The 18,690-nt window shown below is 35.9% G+C and overlaps 1 protein-coding gene across 2 annotated transcripts in view; it reads left to right on the top strand.

The window, feature by feature from the left end:
- The window catches only part of LOC132203307 (furin-like protease 1), a 189,719-nt gene that overhangs the window by 129,851 nt on the left and 41,178 nt on the right, over positions 1-18,690 (top strand). For both annotated transcript variants that reach the window (XM_059630979.1, XM_059630989.1), the window contains exon 2: positions 9,847-9,945. In XM_059630979.1, coding sequence (XP_059486962.1) covers positions 9,847-9,945 — 99 coding nt within the window. The remainder of the gene's footprint in view (positions 1-9,846; positions 9,946-18,690) is intronic.

Here is an 18,690-nt window from a genome sequence, read left to right as displayed (position 1 = left end):
GCGAAGCAGACAGAGACGCAATCAATCAGAACGCAATCTATCGTCGGTCTAATTTAATTCAAGCGAGAGACGGAGGGCGTTGGAAATTAAAACAAACGGAGCGGCATAACTTATTGCAAGAGAGCCTAACGATGATGAACCGGCGTCAAGAGACTGAAAAGGGTCGTGTCTGAAGAAGGACGTCTCTTTTGCATTAGTCGGTTAATTGCGTTAGTGGCGGTGTCACATAAATTAATAACTATTATTTATTCGCTTGAAATTGCGCGCATTTACAAATAAATAATTTTCGAGGAATATTTTTGATACAAAATTAAATAGTATAAAGTAAAATGGAATTTTTTTTAGCTTCTTGAAAACATTATGTTTTTTTTAAGGATGCAAAAATTCAGAAAATCAAAATTTTTCAAAGATAAAATAATTTTCGTAAGGACTACATCGCTTAATTCCAAATTGAATTAGTTAATTCATCATCTTGAAAGTTCTCGAAGCCGTTTAAAATACTTGTTTGGGAAGGTTTGAAAGTTTTAACAACTCAATTGTTTGTCAACAATTTTTTTTCAAAACCTTAAGAATCATTGCAATGAGACCAAAATCAGGTCTGAATAAATGTTATTAATTTTGATAAATTTTAAAAAGCTCTGAAACAACGAGAATCATAAATTTTTACAATTTTTCTGGTCAATACTGAGAATAAATAACTCACGAAAACATTTTTTAACAAAATATATTTCTAAATTATTTATTCTGTGAATCTGTTTTTTGAAATTTCCGTGAACTGGGAGATAAAAATGGCTCAAGTTTTACGATTCACGAGGTGTTTCTGAACCGCTTTTGCCAATTTGAGTCGGATAATTGGAATGCATCCCTAATTTGTTCGCCTAGAGGATTATTGCCGGGGGAGGCGAGCGAAATTGGCTGCGTATCGGAAGGCGATTACGATTAATTGAAACTCGGCTGGCGTGGCACGCAACAGCGAAGATTAAGCCCCTAGGACTCGTACGTATGCAAACATCTTCGCGCTGCGAGTTGCCATTAGTGCGGGATCTAATGCCGGCTTTTGGAGCGCAAAGTGGCTTTAAACAGTTTAAAAGCGAATTAATTTTTGCCGCTCGCTCGCAGCTCGAAATTTATACTGCGCGTATAATTAGGCCGACACCAAAGATTAGACGGGCTTTATCTTCTCGAGGACTAAATTTCTCGGCTCTTGTTGTAATAATTCTCCGAGATGTTTGGTACTTTTTGCGTTTCTGTCCCAAGTGGGATTATTTAAATAAATCGATTGAGGTGCTTTTGCTCGACACGCACTATTTGCGGAAGAAACAAATGTTGGCAATTTATTGCGCGCTTCAAGTGCGCCATTACTCGCGTAAAATATAAGCAAATAAACGTCAGGGATAAATTTGTATGCGCCGCTTTATGAGCGCCAACTCCAACAAGGTTTCTTTGTGCGAATGTTTCATTTCATAACTCGCGTTGCATTTCAATAACTAAATTTGCAAAACGCATTTACCGATAAAAGGTCTGAATGTGTTTTCAAATATATTAACTTTTCGCACAAATGCCTTTCGTGGAAATTCAAATGCAGGGCTCGTGCAGGCCTGGGAAGTTGCGCTAACGGTGAATGCATTTCGCCAGGGAAAAAGTCGCCTAACCGCACGTGCTGCTAATTGCAAAGGCTGCCTCGCAATGATTGCACTCCCGTGTTCGCCGAGTTGGAAATGCAATCAATGTTAATATTCGCAATTTGCACTTTAATGAGTCCAATCATGTGTACGAAGTTCTCTGTTCAATCTGCTGTTAATGATAAAAAGAAATAATTATTGAATGTGCTGTTTCAAATGCAATGCTCTGCAGATGATATCTGATGTTTTAATGCAATCGTTGTAAAGAAGCATTAATGTATTCAATGACCGTAAATCACCTTTTAATTAAAATTAAATAAAAGATTAATAACCGTAATATGTGATCAACTGATTAATTGGTAATCTTATATATAAGATTAAAAATTGAGGATTTCTAGGCTTTCGTTATCATCAAATTCTCTTTTTTTATCAATCAATTACTCTTTTAATAAAAATCATCTAAATCTTCCTATGACGGGATATAGAAAACTAACGTAAAAATAAAGAATAAAAATTGAAAATTCGTTCATTTGTCCAGATTATTACTTGATTAAAACAAAAAACGATGCTTAAGTTAATATGCTAATGTAACAATAAAGTAATATGTTGATTTGAAATTAAAATCGGCTGTTCCTCGATGGGTTTTGTGAGTTGTTTATTGTTAAAACAAAACAATATCCTGATCATAAACAATAATCAACTCACAAAACTTTACGAGGAAAAGCCGATTTTAAATTCAAATTACCATGAATCAACCCTTGATTATGAAATTCCACCACAAAAATATAAATAATAGTTTCTGCAATTGCATGTTTTTTTTTTTTTTAATTGAAGCATTCCTAAAAATTTGCGTAAATCATTTTAGAATAAAAATTTTAGTACTCCAAAAAAAATTTATTGTATAATGTTTAATATTATTTTTTTTATACAAAATCTGCAACAAAATAACACAAACTGAAAGAGAAACCGTTGCTTTCATTTTCCTTGCGCTTGTCCTCGACGTTATTTGCTACGTCCTCTGCGTTTGACATTTTCCAGCACTCGAAGAGATATGCGAAAAGTGGGCCGCGCTTTTATGTCTTTTATATTTGCGCGAGGAAAAAGCAGAGCAAAATGAAGCTCGGCAGTTTATTGCCCACTGTTGGCTGTTGACGGCACAGAAAGTCTCGCACGCATGAATTTATAAATATCAGCGCAGGACAGTCAAAGGGCATACGATAGCATGAATTGAGAGAGTCGGACCGGCAAAAGTTGGGAGTTGACGAAAACTTTTATTATTATATGGCTGCGAGCGATTTCATATGTATGTGCGCCGGCGACAAAATTAATCCCATAAAAAGAGACGAAGTCACAAACCGAATCGTTGATTAGCCCCGGAAAGTTGAACTTTTGTTTCAGCGACGATGCTTTTCATTAAAATATTGTGCGACTTTCGCTCGACGGGGTGTAATTCCAAAATTACATTTATTCGGGCTGAGAAATAATTCGGGCGAATGAAAGCCTTCTTAAAAAGTTAATTCAATGGCCGACGGAAAAGCTGTCGGGCAGAAAACCCGCGGCGTGTATATTTTCAAATGCTTTTTGTACTTAGCAGAGACGCAGGCAGGCAGTTCTCTCTCATTACCGAGAAAGCAAAAAGAACAAGCCATGCGTGAATTTTAATTTGGCCGCTGTTATTTAGTTGGCCGAGTCGTCATAAACAGGGCGGCGGGTGCAATTAAGCGCCGACTGTTGGAGAAGCGAAACGACCACGGCTAACGCAACCGGGATTAAAATCTGCACAAAGAGGTGTTCAGTCTAGCCAGTCGCTGCACTTCAGAGTGATTCAAATGCAGGCTGCTGGGCCCTGAAGTGGTGGTTGTTGCCTAATAAGAACTAATAAGGACAGAAAAGTTCGTCTGGATTTTTCAACTGGTAGGTATATTTCTAGTTTAGATTCAATTTTGCTTGTAAAAGGCTCCATTTTTGAATGAAATTTTCGATATTGTGTTTTAATGTTAACCTGAATTATTCCAAAGTACATTAAATTACTAATAACTCAACTTGTGGATATATTAGAAGTATGGATTGGTTGAAAAACTATTTTTAATTTCAATATTCGAATTTGACATTCTAGTCAACAATTGAAAATAATCAACAGATTGTTGCTCCTATTGTTGAATATGGGTCTTGATATTAAAAATGGCGTCTTGATCAATAATATTCATGCTGTAAAAATTTTATTTATCTTCCATCAATAAATTAATTAAAGGGCTGCAAACTACTGAAAATAATTAATGTTCACCTTTCTTTTGTTTTGACAACCCGATGGACTGCAAATATATGTACAATTTATAAAAGTGAATTTTTTTAAATAACAAAACTGATAAACAAGGAATTTCACAGTAATTGTAAAATGATTAAAATTTTAATGCAGTTCCAAGAAAATTATCAGACGAGCAATAAAGTGCTGAGGCCATCCTGCAGTAATTAATGCAATTAAGCATTCCTTGCGTTATAACAGAGAGATAAAGCGCAGGGTGAGACTATGTTAGCCTAATTATTTATTTCTTCATTGAGCTTCTCATTTCATGGTGTGAATTTCTACGTAGAGTAATGAAAAGCAATTGAAAATAATAAAACTTCATTTTATAACAAATTTATTCAAAAAAATTACGGTAAAAATTAGATTGAATAATTTGAAAGTTTTTAAAAACCCTCTTGAACAAAATGTTTTTTTTAAACACGAAGTGAATTTCTTCAGAACGAAACTGACTGTACTGCCTTACCAGCTCTAGTTCGTTGCTTAACAAAGCTCAGAAGTTTCTAAATCAAGAATTTATCTGGAGCTCGTCAAAAAGCCTCTGCGAACTGTTTCGGGGCCTGCACTTTATTATTTGGTGGTGCGGCTGTTGTTAAGGAAGGAAGAAAGCACAAGTGGCCGCCGCATCCTCCTTGGGCAAGAGATAAGCCCGGCCGAGTAAACGATGATGAGGCGCTCGTCCTTTCTCGAGAATTAACAATGGAAGCAAGCAAGAGGCTGCCGAGCAACGACCGTTCCTCCTCGGGTCTTGTTACTCGACCGTCCGTCCGACCGGCCGCACACACAAAAAATGAGAAATGCGCTCGTTTTGCGCCTCCTTTTTGCGCCCGCTCTTTCTTTAAAAGTGTTTGCCACACCAACGTGCAGGCTTATTTATTTGGGTAGCCTCTCCGGTACACCGTGTTTGTTTGGGCTTTCTCCGTTTTACTTTACGGCCGCGGATTTCGTTCTCGCTTCAAGTGTGCGAGCGAAGCACTTCGTGCGCTGTGTTTGAGTTGTGTATGAACACATGGAACAACCAGAAGTGAACTATAATTTGACTCAAAAGTTACTGAATTTTGTCAAATTGTTAATATTTCATTTCAAAAGTTATATGAATTGGAGAAAAGCTCCCCCCCCCCCTAAATGAACATGAGAATAAATTTTTGTCTTTTATTTAATTTCAAAAATCGAATTCTCTCGTAATTTGACTTGCTTTATGAAAAAAAAAATAATAATGATAACAAAACATTATAAATTATATCTCTCATAATTGATTATGCGCTTTAATTACGAGTTTTACTTAAATAACTTTTTATTATTTTCTGCCTTTATACAATAATTTTAAAATTAATTTACTATTTTTATTTTTTAATTCATACCATTCTATTAAATTATTTGTTATGAATAATTTTTCTAAAATTAACCATAGTTTTCTGTTTAATAATTTATAAATATCATACTCTTCATTTACAAAAATTTTTATGAAAATTAATTATAAGTTGCTTATTTTAGTGTGTCTGTCATACGATTCAGATTTTAATGTCCACCTAAGGACATCATAATGAGTTCAAATTATAGATTTAACAATTATAATGATCAAAGTTTACTTAAAACACAGTTTGATTTGTTTATAATATGCATAAGTACAAAAACTTTATTTGCTGTGTGTTTCAGTAATATATGCTTCATTTTTAAAAATATTACCATTAAAATTACACCAGGATTATTTTGAAACAAAATTCCTTTTAATAAATCTCTTGTCGGGGCTAGCACCCATTTTAATTAAATTTTGCGTGGCGCGGCGTTGAATCAATTGCTCCAAAGGCCCTCTTTCTATGCACCGCTTTTTATTCCTCGGCGCGGCAGCTGATGAGCTTTAATTAAACTAATTTTCCGCACGCCGCCGGATGAAATGAGTGGTGCAAAAAGCGAGAATCTGCATGCGAAGCAGCTCGGCCGTTGTTTTTTTCTCTCACTCTTTGTCTCATTGCAGATAATATAATGAACTCAATTTTGCTTGAAGAAAAAGAAGCGAAGAAAAAAAGTTCTGCCGGAGGAGCGTTGACAAATTTCGCGACGGTGAATTGTGACGTGCACGTCTCAGACACGTATGCCAAGCATAATATGTCAGCGAAATGTTCATTTTTCATCCGCTCACATAATCTGGTGATATTTTTATCCCGAGAGGAGGCAGCCAGTTGTGAACAACGTCAGGTGCGAAACATTATCAACAGGCATTTTTATATGTATGTATGTATGTATGTGGACCTCTTTTTCCGCTCACAGAATACACGACACGCAGGCATAAATATTTATTATCTGGCCGGGAGCGTTTTGAATTTTTAATTTCGCCACGGTAAATCACACGCGAGGCGAGTTTATCAGTCGGAAAAAGCAGGGTGGATTTCATTTTGCCTCGGCTAACGTGACTAGCGCTCGAGCAATTTAACCACCACGGCAACTGTTCTGAAATAAAACCTACGAGTTTTTCCAAATGAAGCATCACTGTTTTCAAAATTGTATTACAGCGAAACAATATCGTTTGCCTTTTAATGGAAATGGGCACAAAAAAGGAGAAAAAATTCAATGACAAAGGACGATTAAAAATTGAAAAAATTCTGTGCAAACAATGTAGATTGATTAAAAGTACCACATAATAATTTTTAGAAAAATTAAATTTGTAGAATTTTTGACGAACAATAAAAATTGATACCCAATCATGAAGGAATAAATAAAATCAATATTGTCAGAAAATTATCAGGAGAAATAATTAAAATATTTTAATTCGTTCAGTTAAAAATGTCAAAATTAAACGATAAAAGTCGGAAATAAAATTGTTTTAGCAAACTTTTCAATAAGTGAAATCTGCTTTTGATGTTTGATTATCAAGAAAGAACTGTTATATTTGCATCAGATTAAAAGCAAAACTCGAAAGCTATTGAATAATTTTCTCTCCTTCTTCAAAGTAATTCTTTGAATGGACCGATCGAAAGCCCATTTCCCTGATTGAAACGTCTCTGTGCTTTCGGTCAAAAGACGCCGCCGCCGTCGCCGCATGACCCGTATTGAGCCAGCCGCGTTCACATTGTTTCCTCACAGAGAAACGCTTTCATTTGCCAAATTCAATATCCCTGCTTTGGCGTCCCCAAAGATTAAACTTCCCCAAAAGCTATTCAAATAAGACACAAATTTCCCATCAGACGAAAAATGGCTACCGGCTTTTTCCTTTTCCTTTTTTCAAAGTAAACTTCCTACTCAAAGGGAAGGCCACATTCAATTTAGGAGCCAATTCCGTTCGCCTTTATAATATATTAGAGCAGCGGATCCGTTCACGTTTTGCACGGAGAAATAATAATATCGCCTTGTATCTCTAATTAAGCTTTTGTACTCGAATTACGCTTGAGATTTGCGTCTCAAAGGCGCATCTCTCTGCCTTTCACCGCTAATTAATAACATCTTCCAAAAGATTTGCGTCCCTTTTGTGCTAATAATACAGCCAATGCCACTCACTCGCCCTGCTCTGAATAATTCATGCCAACTTCAAAGCGACTGACCTTGCTTATCTCCCTGTCGCTCGCTTATCGTCAAATGCGGGACACGATTCGCTCCTCCATAAAAATACTTACTTTCTTACTCCTGCTTCCATTCCGAGTAAACTTTTGCTCCTTTTCTCAACTGGCAGCGCAATAAACCGGCGGAATTTTTCCCCGTCGCCGGCTGTTTATGCTGTTTGCTCTGTGCACGTCGACGGCAGAAATAATTCATGTGGTGACAGCTATAGCTGGAGAGATGCACGACGCCACTTCTCATTCATTGCATTGCACGCCAATTGCCGTCCGCTCAAAGGGAAATGGCCAACACACTTGAAAATGTTTGCTCGTCTGAAGAGAGAAAAAAGCAAAGACGACGAATGAAAGCAGATAAGGAAAAAGTGCTAACAGATGAAAATCGCGGTCGCTGCCTCGACCAGCAGATGACACCACCTGTTGAAATAAAAAATTTAAGTAATTTTTCAATTTAAAGTAATTTTAATGTGATCAAATACATTTTGAGTCAAACCAGCATTTTCCACCAACTCCAAGAATAACTTGTCCAGGGAAAATAAGTAGTATATTTTTGAATCCTTGAAAGATGAAATTCTTTCACAGTTAGGTAAATTCATTTAAAACGGGATAATTTGATGTTTTTATTAATTAAAGAAGGAAACTTATCCACTTTTCTAAAACGATTATAAAAATGCGTATGCAACCTGGAGCAATGGAGTGATTTGCACGTTGCATAACTTCAAAAATTTAAGACTACCTTATTTTCATCATTTAGGTAACAACTGTTGCCAGTGTATTTATTTATTCATTTAGCATTGGTAACATCAACAATTACGGATGCAAACAAGCAACCCACACAAAAAATCACACAGATTCTGCGTATTTTACTTTTGTAGCTGACAAAACATGCCATTTGGGTTGTGTCCAGCAGTAGTGAGAAAAATATGTATGCGTTGTTTTTTTTCCTCCGCTGAATGGGTGATCTGGGACAGATGCTTCATGCGCTTCGATATAAATATAAAAGTGGGCAATTTCGGCGTACACTCGTCTAGACAGTGTTATTTTTTTTTTTAGTTTGTTTGTTTAAAGCTCAGCCAAAAATGCGTTCATCCGGGCAACGCTGGTTTTTCATAAATAATGATTTGCATGGGAGAGCAGACTCGAGGAAAATGAACTCGCTCTCGGCTTTATTATCTCATCGAACACACAATATTGCGACACGCTCGACGGATCTGATTGAGAGCGATGATAAAAGAGCCGGTCTTCTAATTTATGGGACGCGGAACAATAACACCCATGGTATGTAATTGAAATATTATTTATCGGTGCGTGTTTATTAAAAAGTCAGCAGCCAATTTTTCGCCCCACCGAGCCGATCCGCGCTCGCATTGACATGCGTCCGTCCGGCCGTTCATTATACTCTCGTTTGCAATCGATTCTGTACGCATCTATTCGGTGCCAGGCAGACCAGAGCCCAATTATTATTATTTGTTACAATATAAACCGCCTGTCTGCCATATCTTTTCAAATAAATAGGAGTATTTATTCGATATTTGCGCGTGCCACCAATGAAGAGGAAATAATTTAAATATGGCAACGGGTGGTATTGGAAAATTTACTTGACGCCTGCCATTGTTTGTCGGTTTTGATATAAAATGACAAGTAACTGAGGTTGCCAATTGTGGAGAGAACATGGTGTTCAATACTTGTTTTCATACTAATTTAAACTCTTTGTATTTTATTTCAGCGTATTAAAAAAAATTGCTTTAATAAAATTCATTTAAAGTATATTTTTTGTTAAATAATTATATGTATTTATTATTTTGTTTCAATATTCAATACAGTGTGATGAAAAGAATGGCGAAAAAATCCCCGGTGTGATTTTATAGGCTCAAAGTCACTTAAAAAGAGTCTGGCAGTCAATTTTTATTTTTATTTTTAATTTAAATATCCCACTCAAAAGTTATTTAAAATAGTGAATGTACTTTTGTTTTAATATTTTCTCTTGTGTTTTTTTTAAAGCAATGTTCAGCAATAAACTTATATTCGTTGGATTTAAATGTTGATTATTCTGTCCATCTTGATTTTATTTTCATTCTCTAATTAACTGTATTTGCCCGTGGACAGCATAGCGAATCATTTTCAACTTTAACTTTTAATAAACATTAATCACTCCTAACCGTATCGATTTCCTTGAACCGATTGCTTAAATAGCCATCTTTCGGCAAGAATTAATTAACTAAGTCAGCGTGTTTTCGAGTCCTCTGGTTTAGCTGCAAATATTTGGAAACTTTGACCCCTCCATTAAACACCTGTGAAGTTTCCACCCACTCTTCATTGCCTTCACTCACTGACACGATTCATTGAATAACCGTCACTCTTTGATGTGTTGCAGCTGTTCGACGACGTGTACATTTTCGAGCACCCAGCCATCACGAAGCGGTCGCTCTCGCCCAGCCATGAGCACCACGCGCTGCTCACCAACGAACCGCAGGTAAGTGTGCAAAAGTGCGGATTTGTCCTGCGATCGCCCCGACGTGTTTGCAACTAAAACGCGTGGCTACAAAGTTAGTTTGAAACGCGAAACTCGTCGGATATTGTTCGCGTCCTTACTTTGGCACCGGAGGTAATTTGAGATCTTAATTAAAATTCGTTTCGAGTTGGCTGCTGCGGGCCGGTTTTAATTAACAACAGGAAAAGTGGCGAATGACGACAACGCCACAGATTTGTAAGCAGCCTTTGTTTGTCTAATCCTTCCGGCTCTTTTCTTCTTAAAATTAGCACAGTGGCCTTTTTTTTAGAAAAGTTCACTTCATATAAAATTAGCCTCCTGCGTATTTAATAATTTTATTTCATAAATAATTATAGTAATTTAAAAAAAATTCATTGAATTAATTAAATAAAAAAAAAATAACAAACTTTAAAAAGATTAATTTTTCCTCGTTTCTCGGAAACATTTTCTGAGAACAAACGGTCTTGTAATTAACTTTGAGGTTGTTTCCTCTTTGCACGACACGCACAGGAACAAAATGAACAAGGAGTAAAGTACAATAAAGAGTTTCGACTGGAATTGAATTGCTCCGTGGCGGCGGCTGCTGCTTCGGAGAGGCAGTTATCAGAATTTAATTAAAACGCAATTACTCTGCGACGTAAGAGGCTCTCGAAACTTGGCAAGGAGCGAAGTAAGGCAGACCTTGCTGGCAAAAATGGGCCGAGTCTTGTGCTGATGCGAGCCGACAAGAAAGAATAGGGCATAAATCCTCTTGAGAGAAATAGAGAGGGCGATTTTTGAGTGTTTCGCAAGCAGCAGTTCCGAGTTCCGATCCACATCATGGACTCCGAGGACATTTTCTTAACACTCTCCGGGTTTATTTCAATTATTTCGTTGGGCGTAATTAAATTTGTCGGCTGCTGAAAGCCGTCCCATCGGACAATGACGTCGAGCATAAATCAACGTGAAATTACGGCCTCGCGCAGGATGAAGCTGAAAGCGGCGGGAAATTTATATTTCAGCAGCACCTTCTGCCAAGTGCGAGCGTGGGCGGTCTTGTTAAGAGAAAACGTGCAAGTTCACCTCCCTTCGAATTCTAAGCAGTCATTCACCCACGTTTTTTGAGCAGATTAATGTGTGCCTTAATTAAAAATGAGTTTTAATTAGAAAGGGGGCTTATTGTGTGTAGAAGTGAGTTTGATCTTGAAACTGAGGGGGGATGTTGTCTTGTTATCAGCGAGCTTCACAACAAAGTCAAGTTAAAAAAAAAAATGGATTTTTCATAAAAATGGTAAAAAAAAAATATGATCGCAAGAGAATTTTTTCCATGAAATCTTAAAGAAAGGAAAATTTTTGTGTCTATAGCCTGGTAATAAAAATTTGGAAAAAATTATAAACCTATCATGATCAAATGGGTAATAAAATTGTTATATGATTATATTCAAATTTACTTCAATATTTAATATTGAAAATATTATTATGCATTATTAAATTTTGAAATAGAAATCAAATCAAACAAAGCATTTCTTTGGTAAAATGCCTTTTTCAACTAAAATTTGAACCTATCAAATCTTCTGTTCTTTTATAAACTTATCAATATGATAATTATTTACAGTTATTAAAACCTTGAATGTTCAGAAATAAACTCATTTTTACCCTTTTACAATTTCTTTCGGCCCAATTCAATTCAAATAATTTTGAGCAGCATAAAATGTACTAGTTAATTAATTTTAATTAATGTAAACCCCATTATGATTGCCTTGATCGCGCTGGTCATATTTAATAGCGTTTAATTACTACCAGACCTCAATTAAAAGCACGCCTCGTACCGTACAAGGTCTGCTCATAATTAACCGAAATTCCAACCCTTTCGCAGCAGGGCGGCCGCTGGCAAACGCAAAACAGTCTGCCGCACAAACAGAGAGAGCGCGCCGTGTTTTTTGCGCTTGACAGCAGTTTCGATTAATTATTAGCGCCGGCTGCACATTAACGTCCGTCGCAAATTCGCCGCTGGTAAATGTTGTTGCCCGCGAGAGAAGATTCGCGCTGTACCGTGTTTTTGCACTGGAGACGGGCCACGTGCTCGGGACGTGCGTACGTCTTTCCTGCAAGAAAATGTACGTTCGTTGTGACGCACGCAACAAAACTCCCCCGGCGTGAAATTGCCAGAACAACAACGAAATTAGTTTATATATCGACGAAGAGGGGAGCCGAAGCTAATAATAAATAAACGGCAATTGCGCATATTAGGGGTAGGTGTGCGTATGTGCGAGCAAAATGAAAACGCTCCCCCTCCGCCCAGACGATAAATAAAGTAGGCCCTCCTGTGCAATTATAATGCTCACTTCGCCTCGCACAACTAAACGCGGTTCGTAAAATTTATTCTGTTTTCTCGCACAGATCTTGTGGGATGAATAATTTTATTGTTTTTCGTCTGGCTTCCATTTTCCGCAGAAGAAAATAAAGCAAACTAAGTATATAAGTTTCAACATTTTATGATCAACTTTCTAAGCAAATTGCTAAAGAAAAGACAAGAATTCATCTTACTTTATTTTTTTTTTTTTAATTTCTGAAATTAGGTTTTAAATACTCAAATAGAGAATATTAGGTAAAAAAAAAAAAAAAAAAAACACTTAAGAATTGATTTCATCACATCGGTGATTATGCAGGATGCTTTAGTGACAAGATTTTTCTTGAAATAGCTATAATTTGGTCTCCATTTGTACATTTTACTTAATTTCCAGCCAATAAGTTTAAAAGTTAATCACCAATTTTTTTTCATATTGTTATAAATCTATGTTACATTTGATTTATTTACATTGTCTAAAGAATCTTCTTTTGAATAAACTAATTTTAAATTTTAATAGAAGATTCAAGTTCACTTGAGCCTTAAAAAATCGAAACGAAAACTGAAAAAAAAATCATTATTTGCAATAATTAAATCTTTTAATATGATTAATTTCCATCCGTACATATTAAATGTAAGAAAAATTGTGAAATATGCCAAAGTCATGGGAAAGTTAATAAATTTCTGCAATTTTCAGCCATTTTAAGTTGCTCTTATCTTAATCAGTGATTATTGTTGCACAAAGCAAGTTCCGAATTCCAGCAGGAAAAGCAGGAAGCAAATGGTTTGAATATTTCATAAGGCCTCGTACGTTCTCTTTGTCACACGTAAGAGTGATTTTCGCAAGGTCCAATCAAATATTCATAAGGTGCGCGAGGTCGTTCCTCCGAAGCGTGAATTTCGTTAGGTATGAAGCAGCGTGTTCTTATTTTGGGTGGACGCTTTTGTCCCTTTGAAAGCGCGACGCAATTAGTCCGATGGAGGCAAAAAAGCAGAGCGGCTTCTCATGAATTCTGTTTGATATTAGCTTTTGTGAGGTGTTTGTAAAAATGTCGCACTTCAAAGGCCGCTTTGTATAAAAAAAATCCATTAGAAATTGATTATTTTGTAAATTTATTCCGGCTGAATTAATTTGACTTGATTAAGTCCTCAGATCTATCGTTTTGTTTATCAAACATTTTGTAGAAATCTCTAGAAGAAATGTTGAGATTTAGAAATAAATTATGAAACAATTTTGTGGAATTTAAAATAATTTTTTTCATATTCATTAAAAAGTCCAAAAGGCAAAATAATTTAATTTTACGTCCAATTTATCAATTCACGTTCACGCTATTTTGAATTGCTTCACGTCTTTGAGAAAAGCCACTTCAACAACGAATACAAGCTTTTTCACTTTTACTAGCCAACATTTTCAACAAAATCAAAACAGAGGAAATATGAGAATTTTTTTTTATCGTTATCATTTTGAACAGTTTCCTCGCAACCACCCTAAAAACCCTTCAACAAATTTTCACAAATCTTTACTGATGGTGAAAGCCATATCAATATTTTTTCCTGTATTAATTAATTTAAAATTGCTTCCAATAGAATTCCATCTCCCATGTGCAACCCCATTTTTCAATCTCGCCACATCGTTTTTGCCCTGGGATGATGATAATGGCCTCTTGTATGGAAAAATGTATGTAATTTTATCGATGAAGCGGCTGATCAATAAATTTACATTCAAGAGCTTTCAACTTTAATTAAACCACGGGTAACGATGAAAACGGTGGCCGGAAGGTGAATGAAAATTTCTGCATAAATACAAATTGCGTCAGCATTATTATCCTGGCTGTAAAGTGCAAAATGCACTCGTGATTCAAAACGAGAATCAAATGCGCCAGGCAAAAGTTGTCTGAACTGCGTCGCCATTTGTGCACAATGGTGGCGGTGAAAAAGCGGCAACTAACTAACTGAACGTATACATAACCCAACTTTGCGCAGGCTAAATTATAATGTGGCAGAAACCAAAGATAACCAACTAACTCTGCGGGAGGCAAAAGTTGGTCGGCTAATTTAAGTTTGGTCGGTGCATCTCTCTGTGATTTCACGTGGAAAAGCAAGTTTTTTAATGTGACACACTGCACGATAGGAAAGAGAAATATGGGATTGTGAAAACACGGTGCCGTTATTTAATTTCCAAAGTAGGACTCGCGGCACAACATTTTGATACACTAGTTTCTTACAAAGTTCAACGTCACGTCCAGAAATAACGAAACGCGAGCAAGATAAACAGACAGGTTTCGCAACACAGTGGTGAACTTTTCAACGGCTGATTGCTCAGTTAGATAACTCCATTACTTCACAAACTTTCCTCGCTCTAACAAAAGAATAAGATTTGTGAATAAATATATAAATATTTTGTTTTCTTCGTGTATTTATTGTTAATTGAATCAATCTTCAATTTTCATTATTTCCTAACTGGTGAAGATTTGAATAAAAATAACTAAAATATCAAATGCTTGAAGCGTACATTAAATTTTGATTCATCAGAGTAGGTAATTTTGAATTTATTTTTGTAGAATATTCAATTATCGTTGCAATAGCTTTTGTTAACATATTTTACAAGAAGGTATTTTAATTTTAGCGCGTATTAAAAATCTAAATTTTTCATAGCGAACATAATGGTGGATGATGATTATATAAGTTTTCTATGCTTTAAAATTTAACTTTGTTAAAATTATGTTGAAAATTGAAGTAACAATTTTAGGGCATTTTCAGTCCATTTTATTTAATATATTTTCCATCACTTTATAAACGAAAGTACAGGAAATTACAAACATTATTAATTTCTAGGATAAAAATTTTTTAACAAGCACTTTTATTTTCAACACGCCTGAAAATAACGCAAAATTCCTCCGAATTTCTTCCACCTGCTGTGAGGTACAAATGATGCCCCCTGCACCTTTTGCTCCTCTTTGCTCTTTTCGCCGCCGCAGATTGAGCGGGCGAGCAGAAAGAGGTGTCGCTTTTTATTTGCCGCATTAGCTGTCGCGACTCTGCGCTCTCGATAATGGTCCTGTTGTGTGGTCATCCATCATCACACGTCCATATTTCTGTCACTCGGCCCTGATGTATGATCGAGTGAGAGAGCACTCGGCCCTGCAAGACATATTGTGCTCGCCTTTTCGCACTCACGTGCCCGAGTTGGATTTTCGCAGACTTGGAACGTGCGAAAAGAAAAACGAATTGTCTGTCACATTACAGGTGACGCAAGGAGGGTCCCCAAAATGAGTTTCAGATTGTCTTGTTCAATACATTATTATAATTTGATATGAAAGGATCATTTCATTTTTACTGATTCTTTTTTAAAATAAAAGAAATGAAACTGAAGGGATTTTAAAATCCAGTAGTTCTTCAGAAATGATAAAAAGTTACAATCAAAATGTTGTTTAATTATTCATTAATACTTGTCATTGCTACAGAAAAGAGAAAAATCAAAGTTGAACAAGGCACCACAGCTACTATTTTTGTTTATCTGCCCAACCTATTTCATTCTTTTTATTTTTAATTTACATTTATATTAAAATAGTTTCTTCCAATTTGAGGATTTAAAAGATTTTACCATTTTAATCAATTTAAAAATGTATTTTAACTGAAGTTTGAAAACGTTTTGCTACGCATAACGATAATTGGCTTTATTTACATTAAAATACACTGATGTTTGACGTTTTCTTCATGTCAACATGTCACAGTGTGTGACCCATACCTGCAAGCCGACGTGCACTTTGGTCTTGTTTGCAGGGGGCGCTTTAATTTAATCCGGTCACCGGAGGCACGTGGCGGCGGCTGCGGCGTTTGCTTATCTAAAATTTAATAACGCTCATAAATTAGGTTATTGTGAATAAGTGGATTATCGCATTTCCTCCCCAGGGCGGGCTTATGCAACATAATTCCTGTGTTGTGCGCCTTGATAAGTTAATAATGCCAAGTCTTGCCCACTGGCCTCGCGTGATTCATAAGCCCACCTTGCTTTATTTCGTCTTGGTGAAATCGACGCCTCTTTGTCCGGCGATTATCTCTTAACACGTCGCGTAATGGCGCCGAAATCGGTGATTATGGCGTTTTATTGCACTTCCATCGGCTGCTTTGTTCCACCCACATGGGATTAATACTTTGGTGAACATTTGTATGGCAAAAGTTTTGCGGTTGGTTTGACTTTGATGGTGCTGAGCTCAGAATTGTTTGAATCAGAACAAATTTTAGCTGGTTTAAAATTTTCACCATTAAATGGGAAAAAAGTATGGAATCCACTTATTAAGATCGAAAAACATCACATGTATCTGTTTTAATCGGATCATTAACAGAAGCGAGCTGCAAAATATGCTTAATGTATTTTCCATTCAGTTAATTTATAAATTCCAATTTCTAATTAATTGATTTGTATTCTCTACCAAATTTGAATCCAATTTGTAGTTTTCAATGTATGGAAAAAGTATTTGAGCACAAAATGTCCAGTGATGCATCAACAATCACTTTTACTTAATTTATTATGAAACCATGATTAAAAGACTCAAGAATGCTATGAGGAGATGACAAATCAAATCGCTCTTTATCTCCAAATCTTTAACAATTTTTTTATTACAACTGATTGCAAATATATTTTGGTCATTATATTCCTACAATTTTTTATTTCAAACTCGTTACAATCTGAACAGACTTAAATATTCAATTCTACATAAAAAGAACCTTAATATTTTTGAAATAGTGAAATTCAGTTGGAATTTATTTAAGAAATTTTATTGTAATATTAAAAAACTATATAAATAGGAAACTTTTAAATTTAGAATTCTTTCCAAGCTTGAAGGGTATAAAAATTTCAACCCATATTAAGGGCAGAAATTATCACTTTGGCCTGTGCTTTTTGACAAACGGGCAAAATAATCCCGTCATTAATTGGCTGCTAAGCCTCAAAGCTTGCAGCCGGAGCAAAGGGGGATCGATGTGAATAAATTCGCCTCGTCGCCGAACGGCGTAAATCCTTTTTACGCAGCAGGACGCCGAGTGAATGAAGTGTCAAAGCTGTACAAACACACGCCCGGCTACTTCGATCTGGCGCAAATCGAAGAATTTATATACGCGTGCTGATATTTGACGCAAATGGAAATTTATCGCCGGACCCGCTTCGGCCTGCAAATTCTCAGGTGACTCGCCTCTAAAAGGTTTCGCGCATAAAAGAGACCTGCCTACCCCCGGGTAAATATAGCAAAAAAAAACCTCCTCTGACCACTTAATAATATGAGGAGCGGCTTATAAATCAAAAATCCCAGGCGCGGCAGCTGGGGGTGGGTGGGGGTGCACCATATTGGGGCTGCAAATCCGATCAGCGGCGTTGGTGCTGCCAGTGAAAAATCGCGCCAGATTGAATCGGAGCAAATTTGTAATTCTGCACCACGAGTGGCAAGAGCATGTGCAGGATTGCGAGCGGCCGACGTCGATTTGCACAAAAGATTGATCAAAACTGCTGCCAAGGCCGAGCCACGGAAAGCAGGAAAACTTAATTCTCTTTTATCTGAGAATCGCTCAATTATTGAAACTTTCACTAGGGATGAGCAAGATTATTGCCTTCTTTGCGATGATCTTTCAATAGAATTTGAAATATATATTAATATTCATATACATAAATAATATGTAGTTTTGTAATTAAAAATAATATTAATAATAATTTTTACCATACATATTTTATAAATCATATTTATTTTAGCTCTTTTAGTTACTATTTTATAAATGATTATATTGAATTACAAATATATTTTTTTATATAAATAAACTGAAAAAATTACCAAACCACCTTTTCAAAATGGATATCCTATATTTTTATATTGTGCAATGCAATATTATAAAATTATAATTTATAATTGGCGCAGCAACTCATCGAATATTTGATTATCATAATATAATTATATTTGCTCGAAAGTATGTTTTGTCTGAGGTCTGGACGAATTTTGTTATAAAATAAATGAACAGTGTATGACTTATAAGAACATTTGCTCCAGTTTAACTATACAGAATGGTTAAGTGTGTAAAATAACGACCGCTTATTTGAATCTCACACATCATTTCATGATAAACACTAATCAAACCAAAACTTTATATACAAAATTGAAAATTATAATATTTGAATCAAACTCAGTTCATAATTAGTTGAAATAATTGCAAAAGTTTCTGATAAGATGATCAAATTCCTTTCTTCTGTCATACGTTTAACAAGGTGTAAGCGAAACACAGTTTAAAAGTTGAAAGCCGCTTTTTTCACGTGCCAGTTTCTGTTCCGCGATAGTTGAAAAGTTTTACAGGTTGATCGGTATTCACAACACTTGAAACTTCTCTTCTGGAAACCGTCTCTTTTGCAACGATCTCAT

The sequence above is a fragment of the Neocloeon triangulifer genome, unplaced genomic scaffold, assembly GCF_031216515.1.
Source record: "Neocloeon triangulifer isolate White Clay Creek 2 clone unplaced genomic scaffold, ASM3121651v1 ptg000002l, whole genome shotgun sequence".
Taxonomy (NCBI): domain Eukaryota; kingdom Metazoa; phylum Arthropoda; class Insecta; order Ephemeroptera; family Baetidae; genus Neocloeon; species Neocloeon triangulifer.
This window is presented reverse-complemented; position numbering and strand designations above follow the sequence as displayed.